This window comes from Haemaphysalis longicornis, unplaced genomic scaffold, assembly GCF_048455015.1.
Source record: "Haemaphysalis longicornis isolate Haplotype H1 unplaced genomic scaffold, Haemaphysalis longicornis Haplotype H1 scaffold_126, whole genome shotgun sequence".
Taxonomy (NCBI): Eukaryota; Metazoa; Arthropoda; class Arachnida; order Ixodida; family Ixodidae; genus Haemaphysalis; species Haemaphysalis longicornis.
Window position 1 is genome coordinate 195,678 of NW_027526228.1, and position 14,948 is coordinate 210,625.

General features: G+C 44.1%; 1 protein-coding gene across 2 annotated transcripts; it reads right to left on the reverse strand.

The window, feature by feature from the left end:
- Positions 1 to 1,382: 1,382 nt before the first annotated feature.
- On the reverse strand, positions 1,383 to 14,374 carry LOC144163623 (uncharacterized). Of its 2 annotated transcripts, XM_077694428.1 has the most exons (5): positions 13,845 to 14,374; positions 12,596 to 12,713; positions 11,960 to 12,031; positions 10,340 to 10,398; positions 1,383 to 2,614 (listed from the first exon to the last, which is right to left on the reverse strand). In XM_077694428.1, the coding sequence occupies exons 1-5, from the start codon at positions 13,901 to 13,903 to the stop codon at positions 2,467 to 2,469; spliced, it is 456 nt and encodes a 151-aa protein (XP_077550554.1). In that variant the 5' UTR covers positions 13,904 to 14,374; the 3' UTR covers positions 1,383 to 2,466. The 2 variants fall into 2 exon arrangements, with proteins under 2 accessions (XP_077550554.1, XP_077550555.1); XM_077694429.1 differs by lacking the exon at positions 12,596 to 12,713.
- Positions 14,375 to 14,948: the final 574 nt, after the last annotated feature.

The window sequence follows — 14,948 nt, forward strand, 5'->3', positions numbered from 1 at the left end:
GTTACTACACGAAAGGCGCCTGGTTTGTGCCAAAGAAGTTGCTGTTACTCGGTAACGTAGCGGTGTTGTTCATCACTTTTTCCCCAGCGTTTAACAAGTGCTCAGGGTCGCGTAGCTTATTTAGAAGGTTTGTTCAACGCGCACGGAACATTTGGGCCGTGTCGGTAATCGCAACAACACCTAACGAAGTTTGTCGCTTAACCTGTCGATTGTCTCGTCGTGAAATTGCATGCCCAAGCGTCCGTTGAAATTGCATGCCCAAGCGTCCGTTCACTTGTTAGATTAGGAAAGAATAGTTTGAGGAACAGGTATTAATGCTACCTTTTGTTATAAACCGTGACCCAGATTACGTATATTGTAAAAGCGCCTTGTCAAATAGACGAACTTGAATACCAAGTTTTTACGTTTGGTTAGCCTTGATCGTCGCCGACGGCACGCATGCATGTCCACAAATATTTTGACCGTTTATGACTAATAGCAAAAGCTGGGTTATTTTTTTTTTCCCTTTTGATATTCAGTTTTGTAAGTTGTGGATATTGTTTTGCATGCATTAAAATGTTGTGCAAGCTGATTGAAGAGCGTTCTCGTTTTTTTAATCTTCACTGAAATAAATAGACGTTACTGTACCAGTGCTTCATTTCGAGATATAACTACACTACAGCCTGTATATCTCCGAAAGTGCAGTGAAATATTGCATTACTCACCCTACAAAAATAGTTCCCTTTCTGAATTGTCTGAAAATATTTCAGACGTTCCACCTTGGTTTTACAGACTAAATGGGGAAGACTGTATTCATCAGTCTTGCGAGGGTAACAGAAGAGCTTAAACGTTCTCTCCAAAAAGCACAACCGTTCAAAAATTGTCAAGTTATGCTCACCTGAACTCTCACCTGAACTAGAACTCACCAAAATTTTTCTGTCGGCCGTGTGTTTCTTCAGTGATTGCGTAGGTGTTAGGTCATGCATTTTTTGACATGCCACCTCTCACAACGTGCAATATGCTTGCAGATGTATCACTAGACAGCATGACATTTAATAAAGCAATCGTCTGAAAAAAGCCTCATACGAAATCTTTTGAGGTGTTTTATAGTCCTTACTGCAGCGTACATGTATCTGCTTTTGAAGTAAGTGTCACCTATGGTGAAGCCAGTTTGTTGTTCAAAAGGCCTCGTTATAATGGTGGTATACTGTAAATAAATTAATTTGGCTGTCAGCTTGTAAGGACAGCTTTCAATGAAAAACGTGCCTTGCAATGGTGACCCTAAAGATGTTTCAATTCAAAGTTTCAACGAGGAAGTCACACTGACACGCATGTTATTGAAAATAAGATATCAGTAGTTTTTATTCAAGTAGATTTTGAATTAAAAAGTAAATTTAGTTTTTTGAAGCAGGGAAGCAACCGTAAACAATGATGACACACTGTTTTCATTGGCATAGTCTACCTAAATTTCCCAGCGGTAATTCACTTATCACTAATTTTAGACATTACTTTTTTGTAAACAGAGTACATATGTCATTAGTTATTTCCCTTTTCCCTGACTACTCTTCTCACATGGATTAGAAATGTCAGCCACAGATACACAGAAACTTTATCAGTCACAGGATAGCAGAAACAGATTAGAGGACTAGGTCGAGGCAGCCGCTGGAAGCTTTCGTGGTGTGGGTTGCCAGTTCCAGTTGTTCTTTGAGATTTGCCGCAACAGCCAGCCACTCGTGTATTTGTGTGGTTGTGTAGTCTTGTCCAATATCAATGGTCCATGAAAAAACAATGTTTATGACAAGAAATGGTTCATTCAAATTGGCAACTTTTGCTGAGCAGTATGGAATAAAGCCAGAACAGAACACAGAAACGCCTTTAGGGGCACTATGTACTGCAGACAGTTACATTTAATTTTCCTAATTTCCATACTGAGAAGGTGCATGTCAGAAAGGCACTGGAAACAGTTGACTGCTTTTGGTGCACAATATGAGCAGCACACAAACTTTTCTCGAGAGAGGGGAGTAGTATCATGTAAAACATTTTAAAGTGCAGTCGAACAAAAGTCAATCTGCCTAAGATCTTGAACACGCAAGAAACAGTTATTCTTGTTAAAAAACGTGTGTTAATGACGTGTGTTAAAAAACTTTTGCTTTCCTTACAAGTTCAGTTGCGGGTTTCTTTATTTTTTAATTATACACAAATGCTCGGAAGTCATAAGTAAGGCACGACCAGACCAGGTAGGAATTGTGTAAGCTGTTTTGCAGATGTTACCAGCCTTCTTGTTGGGAGGCGGGCAAAACCTTGGGGAATTAATCACAGCGGCCTCTGCACAAAGTTAATCAATTCACCGTAACAGCTTGAGACTTGAGCCATTGTAGGAGATCAAATAGGCCACAGTGATTTTACATTTTTTTTTCAGTTTCAACAAAGGCTGCAGTGTACAAAAACGTCTTTTCAGTCTGTACCGTCCTAGATTCTCATGCAATGTCAAATGACACCGTTTTTGAGGACAAGTTCATGCCGTAGCTTCCAGCTCCTGTCTGTGTGCGGGCCACATTGCATGTAGGCCAACTGCACGGAAGGGTTCCAAAATCTGTGACACATTTTCTGACATCTTGCCCACTGAAGGAATAGCCTGCAAAGAAAAACAAAAAGACACCTGTAATTGCTCAGTTTATTGCACATTAGTACAGCTGCTTCTTAGTATAATATGTCACCACTTTGCCTAATCAAATTTAGAGGTCCCATCCAGAAACTGCGTTGTAGTTTGCCAATAGTTATTCTATTTTCCGCTTAGCTCGACCACCTTTTAGTGGTCCTACAGGAGTGTAATTGATGAGCGTCGAGTGTACGTGTTGTAGACTGAAAATTTTCAACCTCATCAGGGCGCGTTGCAGACTGAACAAGTACAACTTTATCAGCTTTTCCATCAATCTTTATTAGAGTGTAGGACACCATGCTTGTAAGGAATGAGGCCGTATTTCTGTTTTCTCTTGTCTTCTTTCTGTTGCCGTACACGGATGCCCTCCTTACATCCTTTCAGAACGTCACACGCACAACTGTTATCAAGAGATGCTCGGGAACCGGGCTTTGGTCAGTTAAGTCCAGGCTTTCTGCCGTGCTGCGAGATTTCCTGGGGCTGTTTAGAATACACAAGTTAGCTACACCCCGCTTTACAATCTTTGAGTGTCCAGACGAGAAAGGAAGTAACGGTTGGCATGCTCGAGGCTCGTACTGCCAACACGGACGGCCATCATAGAATCGTTGTTTTAGGTCTATGAATTTTATCGTGTTGTCCGGGAGAAGTTAACGGGTTAACTGAGCGGCTGCAAATGCTGAGGGAAAGTACTGAGTGTGGCAGAACAACTTGATTGATAGGCAACAGCACCTTTGAACACAAGGTAGTCGTGAACAAAGCGAACAAACTTAACTTTGTTCTATCTTTGCTGTAGTGGTTCAAATAGCCTGTTAGTCTGTCAAAACCACCGAAGAACACCTCAATGAGAACTGGAGCCACACAGGACCCAATGCACATTTTGCTTGCTGGCAGATAAATGCTGTCACACCAATCCATGAAAGGTGACTTTAAATAAAGTGAAAACAGTTCGATAAACCCCTCCACTGTCAAACCAACAAAATTTTGAAACTTGAGCATCCCATAAATGTCGATGTTCTATAAACTCCAACAGTCGGTCATAAGGTAAGCTGTAATACAAGTCTTTAATGTCGACCAAAAACACTGTGAACGTCTGCTCGTGGTTGTCCTTAAAGAACATGGCCAGCTCCTCTGACCCCTTGGTCATAAACACGCCATTTAAATTGACCATTACTAGCTTCTTTCGAAGAAGCTAGTGAAGTTGTAAATCTACAAACTATCCTAAGCTTGTGCAACAAAGATATGCTGTACTGAGCAGTCATTCGCACAGACAGCGACTGTCTGTGCAAGCTGCCTGAACACTCTGGAACACAAGAGGCTTCCCCAAGAGCCAGAAACAATAATTGGCTGCAGCATTTATTGACACCCAGTAATAACGGTTATAGAAACTGCATCACACACATACAGCTACATAAGTGCTAGGCTGAATGGCGATAAGAATCTGCAGGTAAACACGGAAACAAAGCAGCTCTTTTTGCACATTTGTACGACCCCTGCATTACGCAGAGGGGTAATATTTATGCAATATTTGCCAAATGTGAACTCACTAACAACTGGAAAGACGAAATCGCAATGTTTGGAACCTGTAATGTTGCCCGAACGAAGTTTCTCACTTTTTTCATCTGAGCAAGTGAAACAAACACTACGACTTAGAAAGAGGCGTAACCATACTGCTAGATGTGGAAATTAACCCCACAGCAAGGTGTACGAAAAAATATTAGTTTGTTGGCTGGCTCTCAGACGAGGGCATATACCTATGTAGAAGATTGGCAAAGAAGCTGCCTACCGAATAGTCTAACTGCATGCGGGATCCCTTTCTTCTCTTTGGCAATGTGTTAATAAACACCTTCTGTTGAATGGTGCAGCTGATGGTTGCTCGGTTTCTTGTCTTTTCACAAAAGTTGCTGCTGAAAACTTGGGAATTACTTGACAAATCATCTCCTCAAAACCACTGAAGAAGCATCCTTTTCAATTGAACCCAAGCCCGGTGCTACTACAATATGTCCAGTTCAGACCCAATGCTTTCCAGCTGCCAACAAGCTTTAGGCTGTCCGAACCTGAACGCACTGGTGTGCCATGCCATTCGTGAATGAACTCAGTTGATCCCATGCCGAAGCCCTCACAAGAATGGATTGACACAAGCGCTAGCAGGCCACCCTTTGAGTCGGTGTACCCACAATGAACTTTGGAAACTCAACAAACAGACTGAAGAACTTGCGTATGATTACAACTCTGAGCTCGAGTGGAAAGCTGTGGAAGCATGTCATGTTTTCATATGTGTGGCCAAAGCTAAACTCTCACGTCGGAGCGAAGAAAATCAATACCCACAAATGGCAAAAGCCCCGATAAATAATGCAAGGTCACTGAGTGCACAAGGAACGTTCGATAGAGAGATTTAAGGCGAGCGCCCCTTTTGGGATGAGTATGAAGACACCACACTACAGCACACAGCTGTCAACTATTGACAAGTTCAAATAACTCGCCAAATACCTTGTTGGGAAGGCACACGACAAGATCAGCAGACTTTCCCTTTCGGACAGCAACTACCAAATAGCGGTCAATCTACTGGAGGAACACTCTGGAAGGAAGGACCTTGCGATTAACCGCAACTCACTTCCTACAGCTGCAGGCTGTTGATTCAGCTAAGAGACATTTGCTGCGACGTCTCTACGACCAAGTGGTTAAAAACGTTAGTTTTGAAACACTAGGGGTGAAGCAGAAGTACAGTGCTTGCTCAGTGGTTATCAAGAAGCGGCTACCTCACGACTGTGAGCAGAAGCTGATGCAGCTCAGTCCACTGACACATTTTCGGTGCTCCTGGACGTCTTTTTAAAAAGAAGTCCACAGGCACGGAAGCAGTAGAAGTCCGTAGCAGTGAAGAGGCTTTGAAACTGTATCGGGTGAGTTTACTCGCCAGAAAAAGCCTTTACTTGCACTTACCACCATTTCCAGAAATAACAAAGCTGCCAGTTCTGCAACGCAAAAACCAACCTTTACTAGGTGTGACAGAATTTAACCCTCGAGCAAAATTACCTACTCGAATGAAGCAGCCGTTGCTGCAAGAAACTTCACTGCACCAAGGACTATCGAAAAGCATGATTCCTGCGTTGGCAAATGTGTCACTGCCGACACTAAAAAATTCTTGTGTGACCTTAAAGATACCAGTTGTTTGGCAACAGACACCCAGGAGCAGTTAGTCTGTCACAAAAGGAGTCCAAGTGAACAGCACTCTGACACGGGGTCCGGACAGTTTATCGAACGGCGTTTTATCGAATGCCGTTTCATTGAAGTCGTTTTATCAAACGCCGTTATATCGACGGGCGTTCTATCGAATCCGTTTTATCAAAACTTTTTCGCAGCCTTTTCATTTGAGCCTTCTGCAGTATATTATTTTCGTTTCCTCTATGCTACGTAATTCAAAGAGATTGTCTCCACAGTGGTTTCTTATTATTTACCAAAATTTGTAGTATTTAAAGTAGGCGCATTTTATTTCTTGCATGCCTCTAATGTTTTGGGGATGCGCAAGGGATTCTCTCCGTCACTTTCTTATTCCGTTCACTGGGCAGGCGGAACGTCTATAACGACTCTCCGTCTCTGTATATTCCCCCATCTGATCCACAGCATACACGCCATTGTAGCGTATAGGCTATAATGCCCTGATATGCTTCTCAGTTTTTCATAGTGCGGCTTTGTATCGGCACATCATTACTTTCCCGCGTGTGTTTATGTAACTCATTTCTTGGCACTTGAGCAACCCCATCGCGTTGGCTCAAGGCGGTGTTAATGACTCTATGCTGTGGTGCTAAGCCCAAGGTCATGGATTGTATCCCGGCCGCGGTGGGCATTTTTTGGGTGAAGGCGAAAAGCAAAAACCCCATGTGTCACGATTTTGGCGCGCATAAAATATTTCTAAGTGGTCAAAATTAATCCGGAGCCTTCAACTACGGCGCGCCTAGTTGCTGAGGTCTTTCTTGGACGCGTTAAACCCCAAAATCAATCAAATCAGCGCTTGTGCGTCCAGTGTCAAAACTTTCAACTGGACAGCTAGTAAAAGCCTGCTCCGACATATGTGTTTCTAGCTCTTTTGATGAGTTCACATATGACGAGTTGGCTGTGACGGGTTCACTTGTGACGAGTTCTCCCAGACTCCACCACCTCTGTTGGAGCCTCACTTTCATGGTCGTCCCCCCCTCCCTCCTTCCCGTGTTCCATTCATATAGCACTAATCTTTCAGAAGTTCTTGGCACGATATTTCTCCAGATGCAAACAATGCGACCACATGGTCCGCGTGGGAGTTGCGTGCAAACCATGTGACTAGAAAAATTGGGGGAGGACAAGAGTTTTTACCACGTAATGATGAACCATGGCGGAAGGGATATATTTGGCAACACCAACCTAAATACACATCCAAAGTATATTGCTCACGCGGTTAGGTTTGTTATTATAGTATAGTGTTGAATTCTGTCATATAAATAAGAGGGACGTACATGCTTGAGTGCAATCAATGAAGACGCAAAAACATTTAAAAATCTAATCAAACAAAGGTGATCGAAAACACGAGAGAGATGCTCCAACAAATATAAGCAGGTTTTGTATGTAATGCACGGCAGAGAAAATGTAGATTGAAGCTAACTGCAGGTTAGGTTAATGCGATGGCCAGTTGAACGAAATAAACCCCGAAAATTACAATGAAAGCCGCCAAACCACACTTTCGATAAACGGCATTCGATGAAACGGCGTTCGATAAAACGGGCATTTGTTCGATCAAACGGCGTTCGATAAACTGTCTGGGAACCCTCTGACACATGTGACGGATACCGTTTTGCTGCAAACAGCGACAGTTTGGGCAAGTGGTTCTGCTAGGCTGCAACTTCTTCACTGCCTTCTCGGCGGTAGTAGCCAGTGGACATTGGTCATGGACATGGACAGCATAGCGAAAAACCTTCATTGTAAAGTCATCGGAAAAGAGTCTCCCAAATTACAAACATAGGCAAAATGCCCTCTCGCAAGCAAACCCCAAGATGCGTGGAGCTGCTTATTCCAAGCCAGCACAACAAGTTTGTCTTAGTCGAAGCCCTAGAGGTACCCTTGACATGCAGTGCAAATCCAGTCACGGTTTTTACCTTTTGCATGTGAGATCAGTGACCTTTACCTCGCCGATGATGCTGTCGCATCAGATGGCATAATCAAAGCACTGATAGGAGTCGAGTACTGGAAAGTCGCAAGTGGCAAGACTCGATGGCTTAAAAACGGGTTAATGGTAGTGAGACGTCTTTAGGGTGGATGCCACAAGGCCCATTAAAGAGCACCCAGGAAGACCTCGTTGCAGTAGCTAAGGGCGTACAGTGGTGGACAAATGAAATGCGAACATGCAAATGTGAACCAAAACATGCAAAACTGAAATACTGTTTGTGGATGTCCAATACTGGGTTGCTGTTGCTATAACTGCAAAACCACGTTTCCCAACTTGGTTACTAGAGTTAAGCTACGCCTAAAAAAATTGGACTTGAATAGGAAGAAATTGCCCTACTGTGTGTACTGCTTCATATTTTCATGATCACTTGTTCATGACTATGTCAGGACTTGAAGAAAGGCGATGTACAGCTGGATGACATTACAGCAACGTTAGCACGCACATCTCAAGAACCGAAGCCTTATCCAAGGCAAAGAAGAAAAACGACTGTACACAAGGGCAATGTACGCAATGACAGCACCTCATCAAGCAACACAGTTTCTGCATAGATTGAAAGACAAACGTGATTTGACGATGGCCAAAGCAAAGAGCAGGAGCTGTCGAATGATAAGCAGAGATAGCTGTTCTGCACTGTAACAAGCTCAAGCAAACCAGCCCCTTGTCAATGTTTCCAGCCCTCAACAGAGCTTCACTTTTGGTATAGAGGTACATGAAGAGCACAAGGACACCCCGCCTATCAACGAGAAATCAGTTTAAGCGGCTCTCCTAACAACACACTCTCACAAGTGCCCTCCGCCACAGCAGCAACTACATGGAGAGGCCTCTTTGTGTGAAAAGCAGACAGGCTGTGCATCCGAGGGCACTGGTTCCCTTCTCCAAGCCTACAGAGAAACAGTGCACGCAACCCGTTGAATACAAAAACTGTCCCACTGCTTGACGACCAGCTATTATTTTGACGTCCTGCAAGAATTTTGATGAAGCGAGCAACATAAACTCGTCATCTTTTGATTGGCCACTGGGCCACAAAAGCTGCTTTGTAGGCAATGCTGTTCTTGAAGTAGGACACGCAGAAGCACTGTTGGAAAGTTCGCCTATGAAATTCGTACTCAACTGTTAAACATGTAGTTGCAGCCAAGGAGCGCAACAAAAACATAAGTGTCGCAAGCAGTGAGGATTCGCAAGAGACGAACAGCGAAGGCACTGCAATAATGCAGGACCCTATTTCCATGGTTGTTAATACCAGGGATTTCCAGCTGCCTCTGAAGAAGTGGAACAAGCTGCACATCTCGGAGAATAGGACCCTGGCCATGCGCAAGACGGGTCAGAAGAATCGAGGCAAACAAGTCTAAGTGAGCTGTCGAAGAATGCAAAGAAGACATGACTACTAAAGACGGCGAACTCAGGAAAGCAGAGAGCAGTGAAGAAGCCATTGCAGTCGAAGTTTCAACCTTTCAGAGGCCTGAGTTAGCAAACTCCTTGAGAAAGACGGTGAAGGGAGTTCAGCAACAAGGAATATATTACACGTAGAGGGCAATGTGATGCGACAATTGACCTTTGTTCTTGAGTCTTAGCACAGCACAACTTGAAATAGTGTAAATGCTGTCACAGGTGGGAGGATATTGGGAAAAGTAGTAGTTAGTTGGCTGCCCCTCAGACAAGGACGCATACGCACACAGAAGATTGGCCCAGAAGCTACCCTCCAAATGGGCTGACTGCAAGCATGATCTTCTGCTTTTGCCTTTGGTTATGTGTTAATAAACACCTTCTGTTCGATGGTGCACCCAAAAAGTGCTGGACTCTGGTCTTTTCGCTAAGCAGGGTGTGAACAAATCACCGAGTCCTATGTGCATTTATTGGCTATGTTTGTTTGCCATGCCACGCCTTACTCTGGCAAAATTGGGTGCATGGCAGCTCTGGAACTTGCACACACCAGAAACTAAAAAAGACCCACAAGTTCAAAGATCAAGATGCTATTATACCAAACTGAAAACCACTACTTCAACGTCCCGTCATAATTTCAGAATTGGTGGGGAGGGTGCCTGATGCTGAGTGTCTTGCACTATAAATAAAACAACTAATTTCCCTTGGAGAAGTGCAGAATTCCCACATACGTAAGGGCTCCAGAAATTCACTTCCAGGTAATTTTATGAGCTGCCGGTGTTCCTGCATTCAACATGAAACCTTCACAGCTCAGATGCCAAAGCACTATGCAGGAAGACAATATTGGAGTGGGTTTGGAATTCAGATTGTGCTCACTAGCAGTTATGGGCCGAAAGTCCTCTTCCACTCTACTATTTGTGCATGTCATTCTATTTTATCAGTTGATAGGCCTAAGGGACAGGCCTTTACAACGTATTTACAACGCAATAATATCAGAAAGAAGGAATTAAAAGCAACAGTTCAATGTCGCATCAGATTTTGCTCGAGGAAAACAAGCAAGCTAATATTCATGCTCTCAGCTGTACTGCTATATTATTCACACGGTGTAATAAGACAGCGTAAAAGTATACCATTCTGGGTCTGGTGCAGGTTCCTGTACCTTGGGGTCTGGCCAAAGTAGTGCTGCACCCTGCAGCAGAGAATTTCTTAAGCACAAAGATTTGCAAGGAGTAGGCACAAAGTGCACGCACAGAATGTATTTACATACACTTGTTCACTGTTAAGTCCAGTTGGAGGCTATTATATTAACCAAGCTTCTTCACACTCCCCCTCCCAATTTGACAAATACGAGGTTGTCTAAATCAACAGGGCCTTCCGATTTGAAAATTCTGGGAACCTATACGGCTTTTCAGAATACAATTCAATCACTCACTCATGGTGTCTATGTATTATTTTGACTCAAACATTGCTAAATTTTGAAATCAACCTTGCGAGATTATTAAAATAAAGGGTCCCAGGCTTTCAATGCCACCACCCCTCACTGCACAGCTTGCTGTTTTGTTTACTTGTAATTGTTTATAAGATTAACCCAATAAATAAAGTGCTTTAAGAAAATTGAATAAAAAAGACAATATCAGATAATAAAATACAAATAAACGTTCCAGTTAACCTGAAAAGTAAAAAAAATAATGCCTTTTAGCCCCCAGTGTTGCTTCCTAAGGGGCCTGTTGCAGTTCATGTAGAAAAAAAAGGAAGGAAGGTTCCTTATTGGTACTGGTTCACCAGGCATTAGAAATTTTGTGATGTCAATAGTTTATTGGAATTTTCTTCATTCTCTTCGAACCGATTTTTCTTGTGTACTCCGAGTCATCCAAAAAATGTGACTCCACCATACAGTCTGAGCTCTTTACAAGAAACATGAAAGGTGCAAGTTGAACTGTATGTATGAGGTGGTTAATTTTGCAATATTTTATTGTGTTACTGACACGACCTACTTTCAAATAAAAAAAGACATACAGAGCTCTAATGGTAGTTTGGTTAGGTCATTCGAGCAAAGTCATTGGCAACATTCTATTGTCTGCCATATTTTAATGCATTACTTGGGTACTTGTCCCAAAATCGGTGCTAGTGTGAACTGAGCCCGGTAGGTAATGTCCAACCACTCATTCACGCTCTGCACTCCAGTCATTCCACAACCAATCCTCACCAGTGCAACCATCATGCTTGCTCTTTGCAGTCTTTTTTAAGTGAGGATGGAATGGCGTCACAGCCTCAGATGAGGACACTCCCCACTTATGTGAAGATATGACTAGCATTCCTAATAAGGAACCTGGTACGTTCACACAGTTTTTCATGTCAGTGAGCAGCATCATCCCACCTTTTTTTTAATATTTCATCATTTTGCCACAGGGCGTCAAAAACACGGGGAACCTATCTTCACAACAATATCGGTTCTCAGTTTAACCTTTACGCCAGCATGTATAAGGGTGAAAAAGCAGTTACTGCGCTCTTTACGCCGTACTTTCTAGTGGTAAGGCGCACAGGATGCCCTATCACCAAAGGGTCACAGAAATGCTGTGTGATGCTTCCATCACTGTGCGGCCCCACTGTTCAGCAGCATGGAACAACCTGACAACTGCCTAGGCAAAGGCAAGTTCCCCATCTGTGTGCTTACTTCTTGCCCCATCCATTAAGGAGGATACTCAGACATGGCACAATACTTAGTGAGGTTCTTTAAAAAGTGTGCATACCACATCTAGGTTGGAGGAGGAGCTGTCCGTGACTTGCGACTTGACCACAGGGGCGCTTGCACGCGTGTGAGGCTGCGGCAGAGTAAAAATGGCTTAGAGAATGTGCGGTTACAAACCAGCTAAGACCATTCGAGACCTTTTGCAAACCCACTCTCAAGAAGGTTGCTTAAGACAGCCGCGCACTATCGGCTCCCTCACACTGCAAATTACTGTGGCTTATAAAAACAACATATAAACTTTCTTCCCGTGTATCAAGGTAGAGCTTGTGCGTGTGCTTAGAGCTAGCACAGTGGTCATAATGGCTCCAGCAAGCCTCAAAGCCTGGAAGAGAGCGATGCCTCAGAAATTCAAGTGGCACAGAATGTGAAGGGAGAGGAGGGAGGTCAAAGACAAAGAAAGGAACACAGGGAAAGGGAAGGAAACACAACGTAGGAATAAAAGTCCTCAACAAGTAACAAAACATATGCATTCAAAGGACATCAGCACCCAAGTTCCTCAATTAATTTGTTGCAACATGTCTGTTCGCCAATGGACAGGTGAACCAAGCTAGTCACGCATATGGGCTTTGTAGACAGCTCAAAATTCTGCTGGACTTGTGCAGACGCCTTAAAAATGTAATGCCAACTTTGTGTATACCATTACAGACATTCTGACCGTGAAAAAAGGTTGATGGTGCCCTTTTTGCACTGGTACTTGACGATAACCAAGGCCATAGGAATGTCGGCTGCAGTAGAGCATTGGTTTGCTGCTCAAACTGTAAGATAAAAAGGACGTTAATAGCTTATGTCACCTAGTCTGCAACAGTACGTTTGCAGCAACCCAGAGGTCTCTACTACAGGCCATATCACTGCGAGCATAAAGCAAAGCAAACAACAATACAGACAAAAAACAAACACGATTGAGCATCCCACGAAACCGATGGCACCGCTGTTAGTGAATTCAACTATAAACATTGTGGTCCCATCTGCTGGTTGCAACAAGGGCCTCTCAGTCTGGCAACAAGTCTCGATTTAGTTGTATGTGACACCAAAAGCATGAGTATCCAACCTCATGAATGCTGCTGAGCCAAGGAACAGGAGAAACAAAACGTTGCAAGAGGGGCTTATTACTGTCTGAATTACATGTTTGGCTAGAAATGCATAATAGTTCAGATAGACGCATATTTATTTACGTTCATGTAAAGATGTTCGCGCTGTTTCGGGCTGTGTAATATTTGTTTCCTTGAGTTTGCGCCCGAATACTGCTCGAACACGTGCCTTAGTTTCCTTCAGCCGTCTGCAATGTGTTATGTATTGCTTATGCACAGGGAGCGGAGACAAGGCTTTTACGATTGATCTGGAAAGCGTTGCTCGCGAGAGGCTTGAGGCAAGCAATTATCCCCCGCTTATCACACTTTTTAAAAGTTCAATAGGTCCACTGACATCCCCCAGAACTTTCTAGACATCTCCGTGAGCACCCAGCGATACATGCATGCACGTAAAAAAAGGAACTTCGACGGTTTCGACTATCGAGCGCCATTTCGTATTTCGCTGAGTGCGCTTTTAACTTTCGGCATGATGCTTCCATAACGGCCATGAAGCGCGCAAATGTGCACCACAAAGTTTTTTGTTGTTTTAAATTTCGGTGACAGTGCGGTGGCGGTCCCCTAAGATTCATATCAACGGAATCTTACGAATGAGCCTGCTTGATTTGAATTGCGTCTTTGTTATTAACTCGCGAAAGGCGTGTTTTACGAAGTTTAGTTTGTTTCAATCCTAATTATGCGGTGCAATGTTCGCATATTAACAATTCGACGTAGGCGCGCGTGGTTACCATTTCATACGTGGAGAAACACCCAAGCAGAGGAGAACACGCAAGAGACATCATTTTCTAACTGCGCACTTACCTCGTATAGCTCCGCACGTTTCCAGGCGTCCAGTCGTTACGGTGATGCCCTGTAACCATCGCGCCGCTTCTCTGGGTCTTTTGAGAGCCTAAACAGGCGAGGTATCGTAAGCGCTGCGGTTGCTGCCCCAACACAGCAGCCACCGATCCCAATTAAACACGGCGTCGTCGGAGTGGTCGCAGCTCGGCTGGCTCGGCGGTGGTTTGGCGTCTCCGAAGTACGACCCACTCGGCTCACTCTCCGCGCACTGCGAAAACGCTGATAAATCCCCCACGCTGATAAGACGTACTGTATCTTTTGGCCGGCGTGTAGCAAGCCTCGTTGTCGGCGTCGTTGCCGGGGCCGGAAGCGCGCGGGTGACGGGTCTGGCGGGTTTCTATGAGAGACGTCACATTTTATAAGCATGACGTCACCACTATTCGTGCTGAGCGTCCGCTCGCAGAAATGCATTGATGGCCGAACTCTTAGTAGTATAGAAGGCTCTGCTCTAGGTTAGAGTTCCTATATATAGCTCCCGCAGGGAGCTAAGAGTTGCGCGATCGCCCGCCATCTTGTTATCCGGACTGCTGCGGGAAAGCTGCCCGTCGGGAGTGTAGGAGCCTCGCCGCCACGCTTCTAACGGCGACCGACGCGCGGTGGGGGCGCTTCGGTCGCGGCGCCTTACGGCGGCTACGCTGGACCAAGCGGGTAAACCTGGCTCAAAAATGTGTCTAAACATGAATGCCGCCATGATGCCACGCTGTAGTTGCCAGATCAGTAGTTGAAGATATGGCTCACAATTTTTCTTGAAAATGAGGCACAAATTTAGGGCCCCAAGCTAAAATTAGGCAGCTTTTATGGCAATAACTGAGTTCTTTTACGAGTTTGTATGTTGTTTATTAGTTTTCTCGAAGAATTCATGCTTGACGAACAAAAATAATTGAAATATTAAGCAAAAAGAGGACGTCAGGCTGAGGCGCCAAATTCAGTTTCGGTATATTGTGAGGAGCGTCACTCATGTGGGGTTAATTTACAAAGGTTCACTCTAACACACCTTAGTGTCTGCTGTGTCACTACGTTGCTTGCGAAGACAAGCTTGCGAAGAGATAAAACAACCGCCAACTA